This window comes from Delphinus delphis, chromosome 2 (genome assembly GCF_949987515.2).
Source record: "Delphinus delphis chromosome 2, mDelDel1.2, whole genome shotgun sequence".
Lineage (NCBI taxonomy): Eukaryota > Metazoa > Chordata > Mammalia > Artiodactyla > Delphinidae > Delphinus > Delphinus delphis.
In genome coordinates, this window is record NC_082684.1 from 106051128 (window position 1) to 106072459 (window position 21332).

Genomic DNA, 21332 nt, shown 5'->3' on the forward strand with positions numbered 1-21332 from the left:
GCCCCAACAGGGCCTGCTTTCAATGCAAGATCCTCTGTTAAGTAATACGGAATTTCTCTTCAATTACAAACATGTATGATGTTAGTTCTAGAAGGGCACATAGAGGCCATTTAGTCCAACCCTCTCATTTTACTAATGAGGAACTGAGACCCACAGAGGTTACATGAACTCACCTATGTCAGTGGCAAAGCCAATTAAATGTTCTTTCCAGTATGCAATATCGATACCAGGTTATTGAACAAATCAATTTTCAGTGACATAAAACACATTAAAAAAAAAAAAAAGGAACCAGGACATAACAGAAGCAACTTCAGCCACTGGAAATGGATAGGATTCTGTTCCTCTCTGCAATTCTCCATCCATAGAATCATACTGTTTCCATGAAGAAGGGAGGGCTGTATGGCCAGCTGGAACCATGAAGAGAAAGGCAGACTCAAACTGTAAGAGCTGAGTCCCCCCAAGCAGGGTGGGCCAGGCCCACACAGTGCCCTGATTTGGCTTGCCTAGGGGATGGGTATGAGCTGTGTGGAGAGAGTGGCATCTTTACCTGAAATTGACCTTACCACACTCCCTTGTCACTGTGGTTAGCTAATGACACTCAGGCCCTCACAGAGAAAGGAAATCATAGTCTGGGTGGTAGGAATGAGGCTAACCATCCAAAAGAGATCTCTGAACTAAATTTTTGTTTCTCCCTAACAAAAATGCGTACAAACACTTCAAGGAGCAATTCTCATAGGAAAAAAAAAAAAAAAGATAGATGAGAGACCAGATCCTTCACAGCAAACCTCAATTTTACTTAGGGTCAGTGGGAAATCTGATTTGATCATAATAGTTGCCAGGACCAAGTGCTGCAGAGTGTCCATCCATTTTGGCTCCTGACTTAGACATCCCTAGTTGAGAATAAATCTGGAAGGAAAGAACTCTGAAATTAGGTAGCCTAGGCACAGGAAGCCTATGTGGGGTTGGGGATGAGGCCTCCTTGGCATTTGGAACATGACAGGGATGAAGATGTAAGACACAGCATTGGGTGTGGAGGCCTGAGAAGCTCAGTGGGGGAAAGACAGGTTTTCTTGTCAGAATGCCTGGGGACTTGCATTCAAACTAGATGAGTAAGCACACCTGTACTGCTGCCCCCTCAACTCCTAATGCCTAAGAATGCTAAACAAAATATGAAACAGGGAAAAGCAAGGGACTTCCCTGGTGGTCCAGTGGTTAAGACTCCGTGCTCCCAATGCAGGGGGCCTGGGTTTGATCCCTGGTTGGGGAACTGGATCCCAATCGCATGCCACAACTAAGACCCGGAGCGGCCAAAATAAATATATATATATATATTTAATGTAAAAACATGGTCATACTCAAAACAAGAGGAAACCTTCTTTGACTAAGAATGGAGAGAACAGCTACAGCCATGAACAGAAGACGAGGCCATGCAGCTCCAGAGAAATGGAGACCAGTTGAGGACAGATCCTCGGGGTAGCCAGGAATCTCTTTGTTGTCATTCTAATTCTAGGCTGGAAGTAAACCTTTTGATTCCCAGCCCAGCAAAAGCCAAACTAAGCATACAATTGTGAAGCCCCCTATAATCAGAGAGTTAGGGTAGTAAGGTATTAACATTAATTTCCTGATGTTGATGGTTGTAGTTTGGTTTATGCAGGAGAATTTCTTTGTCCAAATACTAAAGTACTTAGGGGTGATAGGCCATCAGGTCAGCAAGTTAATCTCAAATGGTTCAGGTGAAAAAGTTACTTATGTTGTACTTCCAACTTTTCCAAAAGTCTCTGATTATTTTTAAAAATTATTGAATAAAAAAAAATCCACTCTATTGGCTCAGATCAAACAGGTTATCTAGGGAGGCCAGACTCATAATCCAGATCCACTAGCCTCTTCAGACTTGATCTTTACTATGTCCAGCGTGGTTGGAGCTAACCTCAATTGTGGTCATTTTTGTCTGGTTAAAAAGGCCCAGTAGTGTGGTAAAAAAAGAGAGGGATTCTGGTCTTGTTGATCATTAACAAGTCTTCTCACCTCCGAGAGCTTCATATTTCATCTCAGTAAAATGAGAATAATCCCTACCCTGCCTATCTCATCTGGTTATTATAAAGAACAGATGAGGTAACACCTGTGAAAAGGTTTTGTAAAACATCAAGCACCTCGTGACCACGAAGTGGCCTTTGACCTAACAACCTCCTCATCCTCACAGATGTACCCTTTTCAAGTGGGCTAATAGGCCTCAGCTTCTCAGCACCGACCAAAAAACCGATCAGTTGGGGATCCCTTCAGGCGGACACCTTGAAAAGCTCCGCCCCCTCGCCCAGATCCCGCCCACCGCCGGGCTCCAAGGGTGGGTCAGTTCCCGGGCCACTTCCCGAAGCGCCCGGAAGTTCCTGTCGCTTAGCAACCAAAGGAACCCGAGATGTGATGAAGGGGAAACTGGGGGTGGGATGCAAACTTCGGCAAGTTTCCGTTGCAACCTGGGGTTTGAGGGACCCGCGGTCCCCCACCGGCCCTATCGTGTTGCTTCTGGGGACTCTCCCGTGCTCAGCAAGAGCTGCCAGGAAGCAGGTTGGCACTCCTTTCCAATGTATCTGTCAACCCATCCAACTTTCTTAATGAAGAAGCCTACCAATTTTTGAATACCTGTGTGTCAGGCACGTCACATAATCCAGCCCTGATAATTACACAACCTATCTTACTGATAAGGAAGCCAGTCTCCGAGGGGTTGAGGCCCTCAACCTGAGGGATCTGTCCCAGGGGCACACAGTTGGAACCCTGCCCTACTGAAGGGCAGGTATCCCCCCCTCCCCCCATCGGTTCCCCAATGGGGAGGCTGGAGAAGGAGCAGCAGCAACTCAAACCTTTATCCAAATGTTTTATTTTGCATAATGACTTTTGAACTAGCGTTTATATATAAGCCCAAGTCCCTGAGGGGCCAGAGATCCCACCGTGCAATCAGACCCAAGGCCTGGAGAAGGGCAGTGAATGCATTAGAAATGGGTGGGGCGCATCATCCCACAATCTGGGGCTCAGCTTAGTTGGCAGATCTTCAGAGTGAGAAAGGACACGTGTATTTGGTCTCTAATACCTGGGCTGAGTGAACCAGGGAGGAAGCTCGGGAGGCACCGAAAGGCTGAAGTATGAATCTTCTCTGGCCTGGGCAAGGATGGAGTCTGTGCCACTGGATGGCTCCAAATACTGCTCAGAGCGTCAGCCCCCGCTCCTTAAACAGCTGCTTTAGAGCGTCTTCCAGCTGTTGGTTTGTCCCCTGAAGCCCCTTCACCACCTGTGCTGCCCACTCGAAGTATTCCTGGACTCGGTGTTCGGACCATCCTGCATAAGAATGGACAGAAAACTGCTCATGTTGACGTCCAGGAAGGCACTGGATTTTGCCCACTTCCTGGAGGGCTTGGTGCAGGGCTGTGAGATGAGTTCCTGATGGACGGATTTGTTCTGAAAACTTCCCCCTTGCCCAGGTACTGCATTTCGAGTGTATGAAAGAAGATCAGAGTGGTCTACTAAGATTAGTCTAGGGAATTAACAAGAACACCGGGGCTTTTTTTCAGGGGAAGTGACCAAGCTGTGCCTTCAGAAGGTGGATACCCCTCCCCGTCCCCTCAGAGCAGGTGGAGGAGCATACCCTCTGGGGTGCAGCGATTCAGGTCCCTCAGATTGTACAGTTTGTCTGCCAGCTTCACCAGTTTGGCCCCGGGGCTGCTGTGGGGTGCCTGCTCCACCTGCAGCCGCTTTCTCTCCAGCTTGGGCAGAGTCTTGTCATCTGTTACCTCCTCCACCAGACGCCGCACTTGTGCCCCGAAGTGCAGCTCCACCTCATCCAGGGTGGTGTCTGTGTCCTCCACCGTGTCATGGAGCAGGGCTGCCTGGGGACAGGCTCTCACTCAGTCCTCTGACGCCTGCCAAGGGGAACCCAGAGCTGAATGGGGCCCCTGACCCGCACCCCAGCCTCCTAGCAGAGGAGGAAAGTTACCTGTAACACCACAATGTCAGAGATTCCTGCCTCGTGGGTCAGGATACGAGCCACACCTGACGGGGCAAAGCAGGAAGTCAGACAGAAGGGAGTCCCAGGGCGGCGTGTTGTGGGTTTTGTAGAGCCAGATGTGGCCCCTCACTAGCTGGGTGACCTTGGGGAAGTCCTTTACTCTTCTTTGGATGTTCACTGTACAAAGGGAACAATCATGCCTACCGCCCCAGGTTGTGGTGCGTCACGAACAGTGCCTGGCACAAGGACTGGTACGGACTAGGTGCTCGATGAGGTTCCCTTCCCGGTCCCCACCCCCTAGATGCTACAGCCGTTGCTCCCCCGGCGGCGCGCCCACCGATAGGGTGATTGATGTAGGGGGTCCCTTCGGGGTCCTTCCGCCGCTGCCATTGGTGCTTGCGAGCCGCGAAGTCAGCCGCCTCCAACAGCTGGGCCGCCTCGGAGCCCATCGCGCCGTTGGGGCGGGCGACCTCGGTCCCAGGATCCCGGGGAGCGTGGACCGAGCTTCCACAGCGCCCCCTAGCGCCGCGGAGGCCTGAGGATTGTGGAGTCTGGCCGAGAAGAGTTTCTCTGGGGTTGACGTGAGGGCCCCGGGTGTGGGAAGCTGCCCTCAATATCGCAGCCCCTGGTTAAGTGGGCTTTGCTGAGGGTGCAAGAAGAATATGGCCAAAAAAAAAAAAAAAAAAAAAAAGAATATGGCCTGGCTCTGGGAACCCACATCCTGGCGGAAGGAGGAAAATACACAAGACATAAGACAGCAGCCTCACAGTGTGTCCAGGGCAGGAAGGCACAGGGGACTGGTAACTTGGAGGAAGGGCAATTCACCTAGCCTCTGGACCAGAGACAGCTTCTCCCAGGAGGGTCCTCTCCCGCCATGGCAAAACAATTTTCAAGCTGTCAATGCTCTGAAAATTCTCAAAGCGCTCTAAAAATAGTTCTTGTGCTTCCCTGGTGGCCGCAGTGGTTAAGAATCTGCCTGCCAATGCAGGGGACATGGGTTCGAGCCCTGGTCCGGGAAGATCCCACATGCCACGGAGCAACTAAGCCCATGTGCCACAGCTGCTGAACCTGCACTCTAGAGTCTGCGAGCCACAACTACTGAGCCTGCGTGCTACAACTACTGAAGCCTGCATTCCTAGAGCCCGTGCTCCGGAACAAGAGAAGCCACCCCAATGAGAAGCCCATGCACCGCAACAAAGAGTAGCCCCCGCTCGCTGCAACTAAAGAAAGCCCGCGCGCAGCAACGAAGATCCAACGCAGCCAAAAATAAAATAAAATAAAATAAATAAATTTATAAAAATAGTTCTCCCTGCAAGAATGGCCTGGTTGCTATGGGCATGGGAGCCTCACCTTTGGGGCCAGAAGACCCTAGTGCTTAACCTTCTGGAAATTGGAGCCTGCACTGGGAGCCTTCCCTAACTGTTTCAGACTTAGGCTCCCAGGCAGCAGTGTTGTTTCTGCAGGAACTGTCTTCTTTGCTGTCAGGCGCTGGGAACAAAATCTGCATTTCTTGTGCCGTGAGGGTTCCTGCTTCAGTTCCCAGGCACTGCTGTGGGCCCCTTATGAGTGTTGTCACTGCTGTTCTGGGAGCATGACGTTGTTAGGCCTCAGTAGACACTGGAACAACACAACACTGCTGGTTGGTGGCCTCTGGCCTTCTCGAGAAATTCCCTGTCTCAGCAGACAGCATCTATGAAGTATGAGGTTTGGTAAGAGAGACCTGGAGACCCTGGAAGAGATTTTCTTGTGAAATGGGGTTGGCTGGTTGCTAAGTATACTCCAGTCAGATTGGTAGATTTTATACTTTGGTTGGTAGCTGGGGTCAATGAGGACTCAGGGGAAAAGTTAATGAGAGCACTCACGCTTGCTTTTCAGCTAGTCTTGGTGGTTGCCATGACACAGAAGTTAGAGAGGGAAGCTCCAAACGCTGGAACTGAGGTCTCTGGGGCCTGAAGTGGAACAATCAGAATTCCCATGGCTTCCATGGCAGCCTGAAAGTTTAGAGTGTATAGAGAGAAACATATTTGGTTCTTAATGCTTGTCTGTTCTTCAGGCTAGTGGCTCAACTTCTCTCTCATTCCTCATTCGGTGTTCTAGCCTTCTGAGCCTTTTCCCCTTCAGCTTAGAGAACCTTAGACAGCTTGGAGCCACAATCCTCCCATTTTCCAATAGAAGATAGAAACTCAGTCACTTTCAGCTCTCTCTAGAGGTCTGCGACAGAGAAGCTTCAGGTTTGTGTTTACGGTGCTTTGGGGCTTTGATTTTATTTCCTTACTGCCTGCAGCCATGGCTTAGAAATAGAGATGTTGGGATTTCTAGGACCAGGGCTGAGGTGGAGGTGACCTCTCATGGGCTTCCAGAGGAGGCCAGGCCCTGTGCTGACAGGCCTGTCTGTGGGGCTACTGCTGCTCTTCAGCTGGATGATGCTTGCCCAGCCGACCTCTCTCTCAGGTACAGCACTCTCCTCTGCCCAGCCCCCCCTCCAGTACCCTACTCTTTTCCCTTTTATTCTCCAAAAGGGGTGGAGTGGGGTGTGGGTAGATCATTCCTGCCTGTCTCCAGCCCTCTTGCCCCTCCTTTCAGCTTTGGCCCACCATCCCCCCTTGTGCCAGACCGCCTGGGATGCTGATGGCCATCGCTACCCCGGTTTCTTCTGTCCTCGGCTCTCTGATACCCCGGAGGAAGCCTACTGCTGCCACCTGCAGGCTGCAGGGGGCTCCTGCTGCACTCGGTCTGAATTTGAGGCCTTGCACCAGGTCAATCTCTCTGCCCTTCCGCCTCCTCCCGTCTTCAGGTGAGAACTCCAGCCCCAGGGCCACTGGCACACTGACGGGGTGTTCCAGTACCTGAGGCTCTGTTCCTAATTTCTGGAGTGGGAGGCTTGCAGCTTACAGACCCGTGGAGGGACTGATCTCAAACATAAAATCGCGTAAATACATGATTACAAACAAATCTGTGAAGGAAAAGTTCAGGGGGCTGTGAAAGCAGGTGACAGGTAGTCATTGTAGGTGTTGTGTGGTGGGTGGGGTGGGACGGGTGTCAATACTGAGAGGATCTTGTATTCTGGATTACACGTGTTATAGTCGGGGTTTTCAATCCTGAGTCTGTCCACAGATGGCTTCCGGGTACCTGTGAGCTCCCTGAATTTGTATTTTCAAATTCTACACTTTTCTGGGTAGGGAGTTCTGGACTTTCTCCTGACTCTCAGGGCCTCTAACCCTCAGGCTGCAGTAGCAAGAGCGCGGCTTGGGCCAGCATCCTGATACTCTCCCCTCTCCCATAGGGGCCCGGGCCCGCTTCTAGCGCTGGGCCTTTGCAGACTGCTGCTCGTGGCCCTGATAACTGCAGACCTCGTGCATTTCTGCCGCGGTCGGGGCCGGGGCCGAGATCTGGGCCGGGACCAGACCTGAGCAGCCACGGGCGCCCCTCTCGCCCTCCGCCGCGCGCCCCCTGCCGGTCTCAGCGGGAACAGACTAAGCGCGCCTGGGGCTTCTCTGCGCCTGCGGACCCGGGCTGAGCGCCCTGCCCCTCTTCCCGGCGTGCTCTCCCCTTGGCCCCGCCCCTTGTCTACCACCGCCTCTGACGCAAGACTGGGGCGGGGCAGCCGACAGCGGATTCCCGAGCCTAGACCCACCCCTCTCCGGAGACTGCGCCTGCGCGCGCTCGGGACGTCTGCTGCGCGATGACCGTGAGTGGTCCAGGGACCCCCGAGCCCCGGCCCGCCGACCCCGGGGTGCGTACCCATCTCCCTGCGCCATCAGCACTTCGCACCTGCTCTGACCATTCTCGGGCCTCCTTCTCCCTCAATCTTGGCCCTCCATGGGACCCACCCGCGACCCCCAGGCTCCTCTGCCCCTAGCTCCCCGGCTCACCCTGAGCCCACCTCGGACGTTTCCACCCCTTCCCTCCACAGGCCAGCTCAGTGGAACAGTTGAGGAAGGATGGCAACGAGCTGTTCAAATGCGGGGACTACGAAGGCGCCTTGACGGCCTACACCCAAGCCCTGGGTCTGGGCGCAACGCCCCAGGACCAGGCCATTCTGCACCGGAACCGGGCCGCCTGCCACCTCAAGCTGGTGAGCGAGCCGGCTGCTCTTCCCCTAGCCTGCCCGGACCCCTGTTGGCGCACCTCGCCGCTGCTTGGGCCCCGACTGGACATTCGCCTTCTCAGGCCACCCACACTTGTTACACGTCTTTTGGGTCTCTAGGTGGTGGGGGAACCTGGTGACTAAGGAAAACAACTTTGTTGCCCAGTTGTGCCCGAGAAAGGAGATGACCAGCCTCTCAGGCCTGTTCTTCTCTTACAGGAAGATTACGACAAAGCAGAAACCGAGGCATCCAAAGGTAGGGGAATGTGGCCCTTGTGTGGAGCTGTGGGACTTCTGGGATGGGCAAGGATTCTGGGACCACTGCACCGTCACTTTCTCCTCCTCCTTTCACCCCTGAAACACATCTGCCTTTTTTCTTTCCCACTTCCTGGGGCATTTCCTTTTCCGCAGCTACCCTCACCTTTTCTGAGGCTGAAGTACTGAGCCCCACATCCGTCCCCCCACCTTCCTCTGCCCCTCGAGATCTTTCCCTGCTGCTCTTGCCTGGAGATGGTGGCCTCATGGGTGCTGACAGAGCTCCTGTTTGTGCTCAGCCATTGAAAAGGACGGTGGGGATGTCAAAGCACTTTACCGGCGGAGCCAAGCCCTAGAGAAGCTAGGCCGCCTCGACCAGGCCGTCCTTGACCTGCAGAGATGTGTGAGCCTGGAGCCCAAGAACAAAGTTTTCCAGGAGGCCCTGCGGAACATCGCGGGCCAGATTCAGGAGAAGGTGTGTGAGTAATTGAGAGAGCGAGGCATTGACCAGTGGTAGAGGGGCACTGATAAATGGATCTGGATCACGTGTGTAAACACAGTTCTCTGGAAGGGGGATGCTGATGGCGAATGACCTTATAGAATGTTCAACCTTGCCAGTGGTTACGTAAAAGCAAATTAAAAGAACAGCAAGGTGCTGTTCTTTTTGATGGTCTGTTTGGCAAACATTTAAAGTTTGTACGCATTGCTAGAAGGAGGGAGACACATTTAAGGGGTGAGGTTGCGGGAGGACGTAGGCTCGTTCATGACTGCTGGAGGGGGTATAAATTGGTACAGCTCCTTTGCAGAGTCCTTTAGCATATCTTTGGAGTATAATTGCTTTACAGTGTTGTGTTAGTTTATGCTTTATAACAAAGTGAATCAATTATACATATACATATATTCCCATATCTCTTCCCTCTTGCGTCTCCCTAGCATATCTCTTAAAATTTTAAATGAGCATGTCCTGTGATTCAGTATGTTTACTTCTTGCTATCTCCCCTAGAGAAGCCTTGCCTGTGTACACAAGCAGGTGTGTGTTTGTTTGTTTCAGCCTTGTTTGTAGTAATGAAAAATTGGAACTTGCTTAAATGCCCAGCAGTAGGGGAATGGCTAAATAAACTGAGTGGCATCCTTACTACAGACTCCTATGCAGTAGTTGCTAAGAATAGGCAGATCAACACGTATGGACGTGGAAAGCTGACACTTGTTAAGTGAAAAAAAAGCAAAACATATAATAACGTATAGTATAATACCGTTTATGTTAAAATGATCCCCCCCACGAAATGCACTCAAAATAACACCAATTTTTTTCCATGGGTACAGTTGGGTATGTAAACACAAAGAAAAATATTTTAAAAGACGTGCATCAAAATGATGACTGTGACTGCTAGGGAAAGGAATAGGATCGAGAGGACTTTTCAAAAGAGATTTTGCTTCATTTGGTTGTTTTTTTAAATAGACATTGTGTGATACACATATTTAAAAATTAATTTAGGAGAAAATAATCTAAAGATTGTCATGAACTATTATCAAGCTTGAATTAGCCAGATAATTTGGTGTTAAAATTCTGACCCAGTGGAAGCAAGTAATATGATGGCAAACACCTTATCAAAAGGTTGAGACCTGGGAAAGCAGACTATTTTACTCTCAGTGTCAGCTCTGTCTGATCAGCTGGGGCTGCTTAGAATCCTGTGTTGAGAAAGATTAGGAAGCAGGTTGCCTGGGTCTAGGAGAACGTGTTGTGCCATGAACCACGTCTGCCATGGCTGCAGGAGGGGAAGCGGGGAGCGGCACACATGCTAGGCATGTGCTGCTGTCCATACCCAGGACCCTAGGGAGGGAGAGGGCCTAGGATGAGCTTGGTCATTCAGATTATTTTTTTAAAAATATCAAAAAGAGAATCCTTGACTTAAAAGGCGTGTCAGCAGCTACCTCGTGACTTGCTGGCTCCCTTGCAGGAGGTATAAATATTGGTTCAGCGCCACGGGCAGTGCACCCAGGCTGCCACAACGTACATGGCCCCCCTGGGAGTGGGTTGCCTCATGGCTAACAGGACGCCACCCCTTCTGAATGGCCCTGCCTTCAACATCAGTGCTGCCCCCGCTGCCCAAGTGGGAAATAGCTCAGAGAAGAAAACAGCTGCGGGGAGTTTGGGAGGAGCTGCCAGGCAAGTCTCTTCCTGCCCAAGGTAGCTTGGTGCGAGGCCTAAGCCCAGGCATCCTACTGTGCCTCCCGGAGTCAGGAGCCAGGCCCTGGGAGGAGCCGGAGAGAACAAAGAGGGAATGTGTTGTCTCCAGTCAAGAGAGGCAGTTCCTCCCATGCTTTGCTGATTTGTCGTAGGTGAGTTACATGTCTTCGACGGATGCCAAAGTGGAGCAGATGTTTCAGATATTATTGGACCCACAAGAAAAAGGCACTGAGAAAAAGCAAAAGGTATGGAACTGTGTGAGTGGGAGCTGAACTCCCCTGTGTGCTGATGTTGGCCCTGGGAGCCCCTGCTGGCCTGGCCTGCTGCACGGCGCTCCTTAGATCGGGCAGCTGGGCTCACAGAGCCTGGGTGGGAGCTCAGAGGGCCTGGGGCCTAAGTGTGAGCCAGGGAGAGGGAACCAGAGTTCCCGAAGCACCTTGTTGGTGCTTAGGTCCTGTGCTAGGAGTTGGGTGTACAGGGGTGACTGAGGCACTGTTTCTGCCCTTCAAGCTTTGCCAGGGACTCAGGACTCCATTTATTCTAACCCTCAATGCCAAGAGCAAGCTCTTTGCTCTACTTACAGAAGAGGAAGCTGAAGTTCACAGAGGTTAAGTTTATGGCCAAGGTCACTCAGCTGCTAAGTGGAAGCAGTGAGGTCCAGAGCTCAGGGCGTCTACTCGCCCTGCCCTGTGCCGTGTACAGTGTTCACGTTATGTGCACTTCCTTTGACGCAGGCATCTCAGAACCTGGTGGTGCTGGCCCGGGAGGATGCTGGAGCTGAGAAGATCTTCCGGAGCAACGGGGTTCAGCTTTTGCAGCGCCTGCTGGACACGGGAGAGCCCGACCTGATGCTGGCAGCCCTGCGCACACTAGTTGGCATTTGCTCTGAACACCAGTCACGGGTGGGTGGGGCGAAGGGTCTAGTTACTGCCTCAGTCAGTCTGTCTGTCCACCCACTCTTCCGCCTCTCATCTTATAAGGTAAAATATAAGGAGATATGTAACGAGAGACAAAATTAAAATGACACAAAAAGACCACTGACAAAGTTTGGGACAAAGTGCGGCCAGGAAAGAGCGAAAGCAGCCCACTGACACCCTGAGCACTTTTTTTTTCATTTATTTTATTTTTGGCTGCGTTGGGTCTTTGTTGCTGTGCACGAGCTTTCTCTAGGTGCGGCGAGCAGGGGGCTACTCTTCATTGCGGTGCACGGGCTTCTCATTGCAGTGGTTTCTCTTGTTGCGGAGCACGAGCTCTAGGCGCACGGGCTTCGGTAGTTGTGGCTCGCGGGCTCTAGAGCACAGGCTCTGTAGTTGTGGCGCACGGGCTTAACTGCTCTGCGGCATGTGGGATCTTCCCGGACCAGGGAACTCTCCTGCGGCAGATCACAGAGACACCTGGTCATTGATCCCCTCGTTGTCCGTGTGGTAAAAGCAAGCTGCATGCAAAGAGCAGGGCACCTGTCCTTCCCTCACCATCAAGCTGGCATTTCCCTTGGACAGGGGTCCTCACAGTGCTTGATGTGGTCAGTGATGTGACCCACAGCAACTTTACCAGTGAGACCAGATATGTAGGGCAGGACCCTGAGATGGTTCTCAGTGTAGACTGTGGGTGTCCTGCACAGACGGTTCAACAAGAACAGCCCTGCCCCAGGCCGGTGTCACAAAGTCCATACTCTGGTTCTTGCCTGAACTGACTGGACCTAGGGAACAGGGACTTGACCCTTGGTTGCTTTTAGAGGAGCCCACAGTTCCTAGATCAGGGGTGGAAATGTGAAACATTCTATGAACACTTCAGGCCAAGATCGGGCTCTATTTCTGGGTCTCCCAGGACTAGGAACGGTAAAGCCGCGTGAATTCCGCCTGCCTCCTCTAGCCTTCCTGCCCATCCCTGTTGTGAATGAGGATGGACCCAAGTAGACATTCGGGGTTTTTCCAGCTCAGAAATGGGCGTAGAGGCCTTGTGGTTCGTTCCATGTATGTCCACATCCCCAGGATGTAGACAGAACCTCAGGGTTGGTATCAGGGAGGAATGAGGTATCCCTGGGCCAGGTAGTCAGGTAGCTTTGTCCAGGCTTATGTTTCTCCTTCCTGGGGAGACACGAACCAAAGCAGCTGCCTTCAGAGCCACAGTATTCTTTGTCTTTTCTGATTGGAGCCGAGGAGAGAGAGAGTGGGGGAGTCCCCTGGAATGTTTCTTTAGGAAGCCCTTCCAACAAGATAATCCTGGCATTGCCCCGGCCTCACCCTCAGCAGGCCCACTTTGCTTTCACGGGGAGCTGCTCTTTCACCCACATGTTTTCTCCCCTCTGGCCACCCTGTCTGACCCCCAGTTAGGGATCTCCACGGCTGCCCTTCACCAACTGGAAGCTCTGCCCACTTCTTTCCCACCCAGACAGTGGCGACCCTGAGTGTGCTGGGAACTCGGAGGGTGGTCTCCATCCTGGGCGTGGAAAACCAGGCCGTGTCCCTGGCTGCCTGCCACCTGTTGCAGGTTATGTTTGATGCCCTCAAGGAAGGCGTCAAGAAGGGCTTCCGTGGCAAAGAAGGCGCCATCATCGTGGGTGAGTGGAAGCAAGTCTGTGTCCTGTGGTGTGGCTCTCGTGGAGAGGAAGGGGCTGAGCCAGCCAGGCCAGCTGCAGCCGCAGGTTGTTCAGGAATACGGCTTGTTGACAGTATCTTACTCGAGGTTCTAAGTAGCCAGGGCGCCTCGGGGAAGGCTGGAAACCAGTGCTCAGGCTGCAGGTCCCCTCTCTCTACCGGGGAAGTTGGGGCTAGGCCACCGGAGAGCCCACTAATGTCTTCTTGTTGCCAGATCCCGCCCGGGAGCTGAAGGTCCTCATCAGTAACCTCTTGGAGCTACTGACTGAGGTGGGGGTCTCAGGCCAAGGCCGAGACAGTGCCCTGACCCTCCTGATTAAAGTGGTGCCCCGGAAGTCTCCTAAGGACCCCAACAACAGCCTCACCCTCTGGGTTATCGACCAAGGTAGGTGATAGAGTCTTAAAAGGAGAGAAAAAGGGAATTCCCTGGTGGTCCAGCAGTTAGGACTCTGCGCTTTCACTGCCGAGGGCCTGCGTTCGATCCCTGCTCCGGGAACTAAGATCCTGCAAGCTATTGTGGCATGGCATATAAGTAAATAGGTAGGTAGATAGATAAATAAATACAGAGAGACAGAGAAAGATCAAGTATGTGTTGCATCTTGCTCGGGTAGCTGGACCTGTTCGTCTCCAGGAGGGATTGCACCCAGTGTGTGTCTGCACTGAAGTGCATGCGGCCTGCACTGTACCCTTAGGGAACATTGGCCCCTTCAGCCGTGTTCGTGTGCACCTGCACGCACGTCGAGCGGGCCCACGAGCAGGTTAACAGGGAGGCCGGGTCAGCTTTCTGTGTCTGAAGTTTTTTCAATGAGTGCGTGTTACTTCTATATGCAGGGCGAATATTCTTCAAGTTTAATATATAAAGCCATACTGCTCTTTTCCCTTAAAAGATAAATTAGGAAGGGTTGGCAAAGTCCCAGCCTGAGTCCATCTGTTGGGTACTCGTCTTTTCTTGTTATCCCAATTATCGTGTGAGGCGTGGATGTTGTTTTCCCCTTCAGTTTTACAGATGAGGAACCTCCAAACCCTACAGCATTCACCCCCACGGGCAGCGCCTGCATGCAGACCTTACTTCTGAGGTCCTTGCCTGACCCCACGCCTGCCCCCAGCCCACCGGCTTCTGTGAGCCTGTCTGCACTCTGACCTCGGGCCAGAGTGGTCCTGCCTTTGCATGCATCTCCCAGGAAACCTCTTCCCTTTGCTTATACGGGTTGGAACTCATGTTCTGCTGTCTAAATAGGGTGTCTTTTCAGGTCTGAAAAAGATTCTGGAGGTGGGGGGCTCCGTGCAGTACCCTCCCGGGGAGCTCACAGTGACAGCAAACAGCCGTATGAGCGCCTCCATTCTCCTCAGCAAGCTCTTCGATGACCTGAAGTGTGATGCCGAGAGGGAGAACTTCCACCGACTCTGTGAAAACTACATCAAGTAAGGGAAGCCTCCTATTGCCAGGGTACCTGCGAGAGTTCTGACTCTTTGGGGAGGGACAGCAGTGAAAGGTTTCCCACAAGGAGAGCAGCCTTGGGGAAGACTAGCTGGGGCCAGACAGAGTGGTCCCAAGGGCCACATCTTGTTCCAGAGTGACCTCCCCAGGGACATTCTTTCTCAAATCAGTTCTCTAGCGCAACAAATGTCCTCAAGCACATAGTGTTCACTGAGCACTTACTGTGTGTCCGTTCTGACACAGCAGTGCAGCATGACAGTCCTTAAGGAGCTCACAGCTAGGAGAAGACGAGTCAGGAAATAAGCAGCACAAGTTCAGATCTTAATGAGTACAGGGAAGGAGACAACAGGGTGGTGTGAGTGAGAGTGACCTACATTAGGTGGCGTGTCATCAGGGGAGGCTCGAATGAAAGCCTCGATAAGGAACGCCAGCGACTGCCATCCAGAGGAGGTCCTCGTCTTCCCATTGGCAGTTTTTCTTTTCTTCTTTTTTTTTTTTTTTTTTTGACTGCTCCATGCAGCTTATGGAATCTTAGTTCTCCGACCAGGGATCAAACCCGGGCCCCCCCCGGCAGTGAAAGCCCAGAATCCTAACCACTGGACCACCAGGGAATGCCGGCAGCTTTTCTTGCTGTTGCTGCCCAAGTAGTGCAGATGCCCAGCCATTGGAGGGGAAGGGAGGGAAGGGGAGTCCCCTTATGCTGGCTTTGATGTGACAGCTGCCACCCTGTACCCCTCAGGAGCTGGTTTGAGGGCCAAGGGCTGGCTGGGAAGCTGCGGGCCCTCCAGACGGTGTCCTGCCTCCTGCAGGGCCCGTGTGATGCCGGCAACCGGGCCCTGGAGCTGAGTGGCGTCATGGAGAGTGTGATCGCTCTATGTGCCTCGGAGCAGGAGGAGGAGCAGCTGGTGGCCGTGGAGGCCCTGATTCACGCGGCCGGCAAGGCCAGGCGGGCCTCGTTTATCACGGCCAACGGCGTCTCGCTGCTGAAGGACCTGTACAGGCGTGGCGAGAAGGACAGCATCCGCATCCGGGCGCTGGTGGTGAGACGGGCGGGCCTGGGCTGGGCAAGCGGGCAGCCAGGCAGGGGCCCCGGGCTGGCTGGTGTCTCAGGGTGCAGCACCAGCACACGCTGGGTGACAGTATGGGAAGTGCAGGGCCTTGTCGAGGCCGGAGGCAGGGGCCCTGGCTCCTACTACCACAGGGCTCATGGTCGGGTCAGAGAGATGAGCCTCGTACAGAGAGGACACCTGAGAATGCAGGGCGGCCCGGGCTGCCCCCTGCGGGCAGTGGGAGCGGCTCCAGGAGGAGACGATGGAGGACACACTGGGCAGGCGGGTCAGAGGGCTGTGTGGACAGGCTGGGCCAGCAGGCGGCCCCAGGAGCAGGTGGTGTGGGGACTGCCTGGCCTCCCTGAGCCTGTTGCAGCCCTGCACCTTGAGGAAGCTGGTCCTCCTCCTTGGAGCACTTAGTCCTGGGTTTCTCCATTCCGTGAGGATCCTGGCCTGGGCCAAGGTACCCATCTTCTCCCCACATGGATCTTAGTTCCATCTGTAAAGAGCTTCCTTCTATGACGTGGAAAGAAAGAGCAAATCCCAGTGTGATCGGGCCGGGTTGGGGCCCAGGCCAGCATGGTGGTCAATATGTCAGTCTCTACCAGATGCCATGTCACGTGGCCACCCCAGTAGGTGATTTTGCTGCCCGGTGCTCCAGGTGGTAACCTGGTGGCGGTGTGCATGGCCTCCAGAGAGCCTGACAGAGTGCCCGGGGGGGAGCCCACGCCAGCTGTGGAGGAGCCCTGCTCTGCCTCCGTCCCTCGGCCAGCAGCTGGTTCTCACCTCTTCCACCAGGGACTCTGTAAGCTTGGCTCGGCCGGAGGGACCGACTTTAGCATGAAGCAGTTTGCTGAAGGCTCCACGCTCAAACTGGCCAAGCAGTGTCGAAAGTGAGTCATTTAGCACTGTTGTGGCTCCCGACCTGTCAGCCAGACCTCAAAAGAGGAGGGTGGGGCCTCCTCACTGCCCTGTCCTCCCCCAGGCAGGCCCTCCTGCGCTGCTGTGTGAACTGCTTCTGTCTGTGGCGGGGATGCCCCAGCCCCTGGCTTTTCCCCCTTGGTCCTGGTGTACCCCTCCTGTCCCCCCACCTTTCTGATGGTCATCTGTGCCCTGCATGCCCCCAGGTGGCTGTGCAATGACCAGATCGATGCGGGCACTCGGCGCTGGGCGGTGGAGGGTCTGGCCTACCTTACCTTCGATGCCGATGTGAAGGAGGAGTTTGTGGAGGATGAGGCTGCGCTGAAGGCTCTGTTCCAGCTCAGCAAGGTAGCTCCATGGGTTCCTGCAGTCGTCCGGGGACACTGTCTAGGGTTAGAGCTTACGGGGCTTTCTTGGCAGGTCTTGGCCAATGGCTTTTGTGACCCCACAGAGAGGGGGGCTGGTAGCCCGAGTGGCCGCTCTGTGTGGCCTGGGTGTACTGGCCTGCGCCAGCAGGGTCGGAAAGGACGATCTCTTAGGAGGAGTTGGGGTGGTCAAGTGTGTGAGCTCCCAAAGTCTGGGGCCACCCTCGGGCCTTGGCGGTGCCCAGATTCATCCTGGTGCCCACGTGGTCCAGCTGAGGGTAGAACTGGGAGCCTGGGCAGCGCTTATCCCGGTGCTACTATTCCCCCCGGGATGGCCGCTGATGGCCCCTCTGCCCCCGGCAGTCCGAGGAGAGGTCGGTGCTCTTTGCAGTGGCCTCGGCGCTGGTGAACTGCACCAACAGCTACGACTACGAGGAGCCGGACCCCAAGATGGTGGAGCTGGCCAAGTACGCCAAGCAGCACGTGCCCGAGCAGCACCCCAAGGTGAGGGGGCTGCTAGGAGGGGTTTGGGGGCCTCCGTGTCACTGGGGCCAGTTGACCCGAGACATCCACAGCAGATGAGCCTTCTGTTTAAGCGGGTTTCCTTCCCTTTGTTTTCATGCTCATCAATTTGTGCCGTGAGGAGGGTTCCCCTTTCCCTGCCTAATCGGCCGAGGCCCCTGTGCTCAGCTGCCTCCTCCCCCAGGACAAACCGAGTTTCGTGCGGGCTCGAGTTAAGAAGCTGCTGGCGGCTGGTGTGGTGTCAGCCATGACGTGCATGGTGAAGACCGAGAGCCCTGTGCTGACCAGTTCCTGCAGGGAGCTGCTCTCCAGGTGAGCCTGCCCCAGCTACACCAGACCTGCTGCAGCCCGTCAGCCTCCAGGCTGCTGATGGAACTACAGCGGGAGCAGGTCCTGGTGCCGTGGGCCCCTCAGAGCAGGGGGCCACCCGCATGGCGCCCTTCTTTTGCTGAGCCCAGGAGTGGAGGGTCTGCCTGCCAGAGCCCGGCCGGCCCGTCCAGCACAGCCTTCTCCCCACAGGGTCTTCCTGGCTTTGGTGGAGGAGTTCGAGGACCGTGGCACCGTGGTTGCTCAGGGAGGGGGCAAGGTAAGCGGGCTTACAGACTCCTTCCCGATGGCATGTAAAACATCACTGAGTGGCTGCTACACCAGAGATCAGTGTTGGGTGTGGGACGGAGAAGTATTATTAGCGACCAGCAGGAATGTCTTCCTGCTGAGTGAGAGATGCTGGGGGCCGGGGGTGGGGGGCAGTGGGGCTTTTTAGAGCCCCGGACTTTGTGCCTATTAGGGTCCTGAGCTCTCCTCCTTTCCCTTGTGTCATTGACCTCCATGGCTCTGGTGCCGGGCACAATCCACATCTGTCCCTTAATAGTTGTTTCGGGAAGTGTTTGGGTAGCTTACTGGGAGGCCTCAGAGAGATGAGAGGGTGGGAGTGGGAGTATCATTGTCAAGCCTGGGGAGAGAATGGCAGGGAAAGGTGAGGGCAGCACAGTCAGGGCCTCAGAGCCTCGTGGTTTGGGCCTTATGTTCCCGGGCACATCTTGGACACTGATGGGCTTGTCCCTACAGGCTCTGCTCCCGCTGGCCCTGGAAGGCACTGACGTGGGGCAGACGAAGGCAGCCCAGGCTCTTGCCAAGCTCACCATCACCTCCAACCCAGAGATGACCTTTCCCGGTGAGCGGGTGCGTATCTTTCTGCCCCAGCGCTGGCCTGTCCTCCACCCCCTCACAGGGCCCTGACGGCCTTTGACCCGAGCTGCGGCTCCTCCTTGGGGAAGTGTCAGCTTTGCTGAGCCCTGGGGGTGGGAAGGGCAGGCTTCTTTTTGGGGCTGGACTCCCTCCCATCTGCAGGGCCGATGGGGTTGGGGAAGCTGGGGCGCATAGCCCTGACAGGTGGGTGCGTATCGCAGATCTACGAGGTGGTCCGGCCCCTCGTCTCTCTCCTGCACCTCAACTGCTCCGGCCTGCAGAACTTTGAGGCACTCATGGCTCTAACAAACCTGGCAGGGATCAGCGAGAGGCTCCGGTAAGGTCCCTTGGGATGTGGGGCCTGGGCAGGGCATCATGGTTTGGACCATCCCCAGGAAAGCGCTTTACAGCGTGGAAAGCACTCCCCAGTCACTCACTTATTTGCTCCTCATGGTGACTCCTCTGCACCTTACAGCGGAGGAGACAGGCTGAGAGGCGTGACTTGTGCAGTGTCCCGTGAGATAGCAAGGGACTGGGCGATGACAGCGCAGACCCTGGAGTCAGGCTGCCTGGGTTCAAATCCTGGGTTCACTGTTTATTAGTGTATAACCTCACAAGTAACTTAACCCCTCTGTGCCTCAGTTTCCCCCTCTGTGAAATAGGATGGCTACAGTACCTAGCTCGTGGAGGAGCAGCGAGGAGGACTAAATGAGAAAATACGTGTAAAAGCATTTACTACATAGGTGCCTGGCTCCTGGCAATGTGCCCAAGCAGTACAGATTAGCTATTACTGCTGATTGTGACCTTGGGCCACTCAGTCTCCTCTTCTGCAAAATAGTAATAATGATAATTACACCTGCACCTTCACTGTAGGGCTGTAGCGAGGATTAAGTAAGGTAGTCCGAGTGCTGGGTCAGGGTGAGGGCTCGAAAGTTAGGTGTTAGCATTGCCATCATCACCACCTGGGTCTCCTAACTCCTACTTTAGAGCATTTCCCAAGGTCCTGTGCTATTTCCTAGGCCCAGTTAGAAGGCTGGAAACCACTGCCTGGTGGTTTCATCCCTGGTGCAGGAGGGTCTTTGGATATTGCCCAAGGAAATCCTTGGCCCCGGGTTTGATTGTGTGGGGAAACAGGGGTGGGGGTGATGGATGCCAGCACTCTGGTGATGCCGACCCTCCACCCTTGGCCCCACAGGCAGAAGATCCTGAAGGAAAGGGCTGTGCCCATGATTGAGGGCTACATGTTTGAGGAGCATGAGATGATCCGCCGGGCAGCCACCGAGTGCATGTGTAACTTGGCCATGAGCACGGAGGTGAGGGTTGGTCCAGGAGGCGGTCATGGCAGGCAGGCACACAGAAGTACCTGTCCCTGGCTGGCCTGTGCCCCAGCTAACCTGGTGCACTCCCCGCTTCCGGCCACAGGTGCAGGATCTCTTTGAAGCCACGGGCAGTGACCGGCTGAAGCTGCTGGTGCTGTACAGTGGAGAGGACGATGAGCTGCTACGGCGGGCGGCTGCTGGGGGCCTGGCCATGCTCACCTCCATGCGGCCCTCGCTCTGCAGCCGCATCCCCCAAGTGGTCAGTGCCCCTTCTTGGTGGGGGGGGGGAGGTGGGCCAGGAGCCCCCAGCCAGGGTGTGTGAGTGAGTGCCCTGCCAGGGTTCCCTGATGCTCGGTGGTCACGCTGCCCTGTTTCCTGCAGACCACACACTGGCTGGAGATCCTGCAGGCCCTGCTTCTGAGCCCCAACCAGGAGCTACAGCACCGGGGTGCTGTGGTGGTGTTGAACATGGTGGAGGCCTCGAGTGAGATTGCCAGCACCCTGATGGAGAGCGAGATGCTGGAGATCCTGTCAGTGCTGGCTAAGGGCAAGGAGAGCCCAGTCATGAGGGCTGCCGCCGCTTGTCTGGGGAAAGCAGTGGAATATGGGCTTATCAGACCCAGCCAGGATGGAAAGTGAGGACCTGCCTCTCACACACGCTACCTATCGCAGCACAGGGAGCGAGGACAGACATGGCCTTGGCTGGTGGGTGCTGGGGTGTCTCCTGCCCAGCTGCCCTTTGATGTCCTCTGTTCTGAGTCAGGGGCCATGTTCACAGCCCTGCTCTGCCAGCACTGCCTCCAGCCTCACGCAGCAGGGAACTTTTCCTGTACTACTTAGACAGCTGGGAACGGGGAAGGTGCGTCCTAACTCAGCCTGTGGATTCTCTGCACTGGGAAGGACCCAGCTGTGAGCCTCACCAGCTGTGAGCCTCACCTGAGCCTGCTGGCAGGTCCACTCCTCATCCTCTAATAAAAAGTGTGTGGAACTCAAATATGTGCCCAGTCAGTGGGCAGGGAGGGCTGGCTGTGGGCCAGAGCGTGGAGCAGGAGCTGGGCATGGCTGAGCGTGTGGGCAGCTTTTCAGCAGCACAGCCACCTCTGTGGAAGGAATCCAATGAATTCCCACCCCAGGGCCCGCTGAATTGCCTTTTAATCCTTGTAGAGGGCCAAAGGGTAAATGTAAGCAAATCAATAAAGTATCCAGTCGCATGGAAACACATGCATTAGGCTTTTCAATACTTCTCCTTTATTTATTTGTGGCTGCTTAGGGGTCTTCCTTGCTGTGTAGGCTTTCTCTAGTTGCAGTGAACGGGGGCTAACGGGGGCTACTCTTCGTTGCGGTGCGCGGGCTTCTCATTGCGGTGGCTTTTCTTGTGGCGGAGCACAGGCTCCAGGCACGCGGGCTCA

At 54.6% G+C, this 21332-nt stretch overlaps 3 protein-coding genes across 4 annotated transcripts in view; 2 read left to right on the forward strand and 1 right to left on the reverse strand.

Annotated features, from left to right (window-relative positions):
• The window catches only part of MAN2A2 (mannosidase alpha class 2A member 2), a 28773-nt gene extending 22411 nt beyond the window's left edge, over positions 1-6362 (forward strand). The window contains exon 24 of the transcript XR_009518417.1: positions 6314-6362. The gene's annotated coding sequence lies outside the window, so the exon portion shown is untranslated. The remainder of the gene's footprint in view (positions 1-6313) is intronic.
• HDDC3 (HD domain containing 3) lies at positions 2861-4468 on the reverse strand. Its single transcript, XM_060003623.1, has 4 exons — positions 4332-4468; positions 3983-4038; positions 3635-3875; positions 2861-3327 (listed from the first exon to the last, which is right to left on the reverse strand). Exons 1-4 carry the CDS (start codon positions 4441-4443, stop codon positions 3197-3199), a joined length of 540 nt encoding a protein of 179 aa, XP_059859606.1. The 5' UTR covers positions 4444-4468; the 3' UTR covers positions 2861-3196.
• Positions 6363-7467: 1105 nt separating the features above from the next.
• On the forward strand, positions 7468-21144 carry UNC45A (unc-45 myosin chaperone A). Of its 2 annotated transcripts, none has more exons than XM_060005403.2 (20): positions 7468-7727; positions 7908-8069; positions 8301-8337; positions 8636-8811; positions 10677-10769; positions 11259-11426; positions 12916-13084; positions 13336-13506; positions 14372-14543; positions 15299-15599; positions 16407-16501; positions 16736-16877; positions 17258-17398; positions 17601-17728; positions 17936-18002; positions 18485-18598; positions 18826-18941; positions 19800-19917; positions 20027-20182; positions 20305-21144. In XM_060005403.2, exons 1-20 carry the CDS (start codon positions 7677-7679, stop codon positions 20560-20562), a joined length of 2835 nt encoding a protein of 944 aa, XP_059861386.1. In that variant the 5' UTR covers positions 7468-7676; the 3' UTR covers positions 20563-21144. The 2 variants fall into 2 exon arrangements, with proteins under 2 accessions (XP_059861386.1, XP_059861387.1); XM_060005404.2 differs by having other exon boundaries at positions 7468-7682.
• The last annotated feature ends 188 nt before the right edge of the window (positions 21145-21332 follow it).

Bases quoted from the DNA above. Each gene is read 5' to 3' on its own strand.
- HDDC3 (XM_060003623.1), bottom strand. From the start codon at position 4,443: ATGGGCTCCGAGGCGGCCCAGCTGTTGGAGGCGGCTGACTTCGCGGCT. The intron at 4,039-4,331 runs GTGGGCGCGCCG...TTGCCCCGTCAG, and splicing joins CTACATCAATCACCCTATCG to GTGTGGCTCGTATCCTGACC. The intron at 3,876-3,982 runs GTAACTTTCCTC...GCCTGTCCCCAG, and splicing joins CTGACATTGTGGTGTTACAG to GCAGCCCTGCTCCATGACAC.
- UNC45A (XM_060005403.2), top strand. From the start codon at position 7,677: ATGACCGTGAGTGGTCCAGGGACCCCCGAGCCCCGGCCCGCCGACCCC. The intron at 8,338-8,635 runs GTAGGGGAATGT...GTTTGTGCTCAG, and splicing joins AGAAACCGAGGCATCCAAAG to CCATTGAAAAGGACGGTGGG. The intron at 14,544-15,298 runs GTAAGGGAAGCC...TGTACCCCTCAG, and splicing joins CTCTGTGAAAACTACATCAA to GAGCTGGTTTGAGGGCCAAG.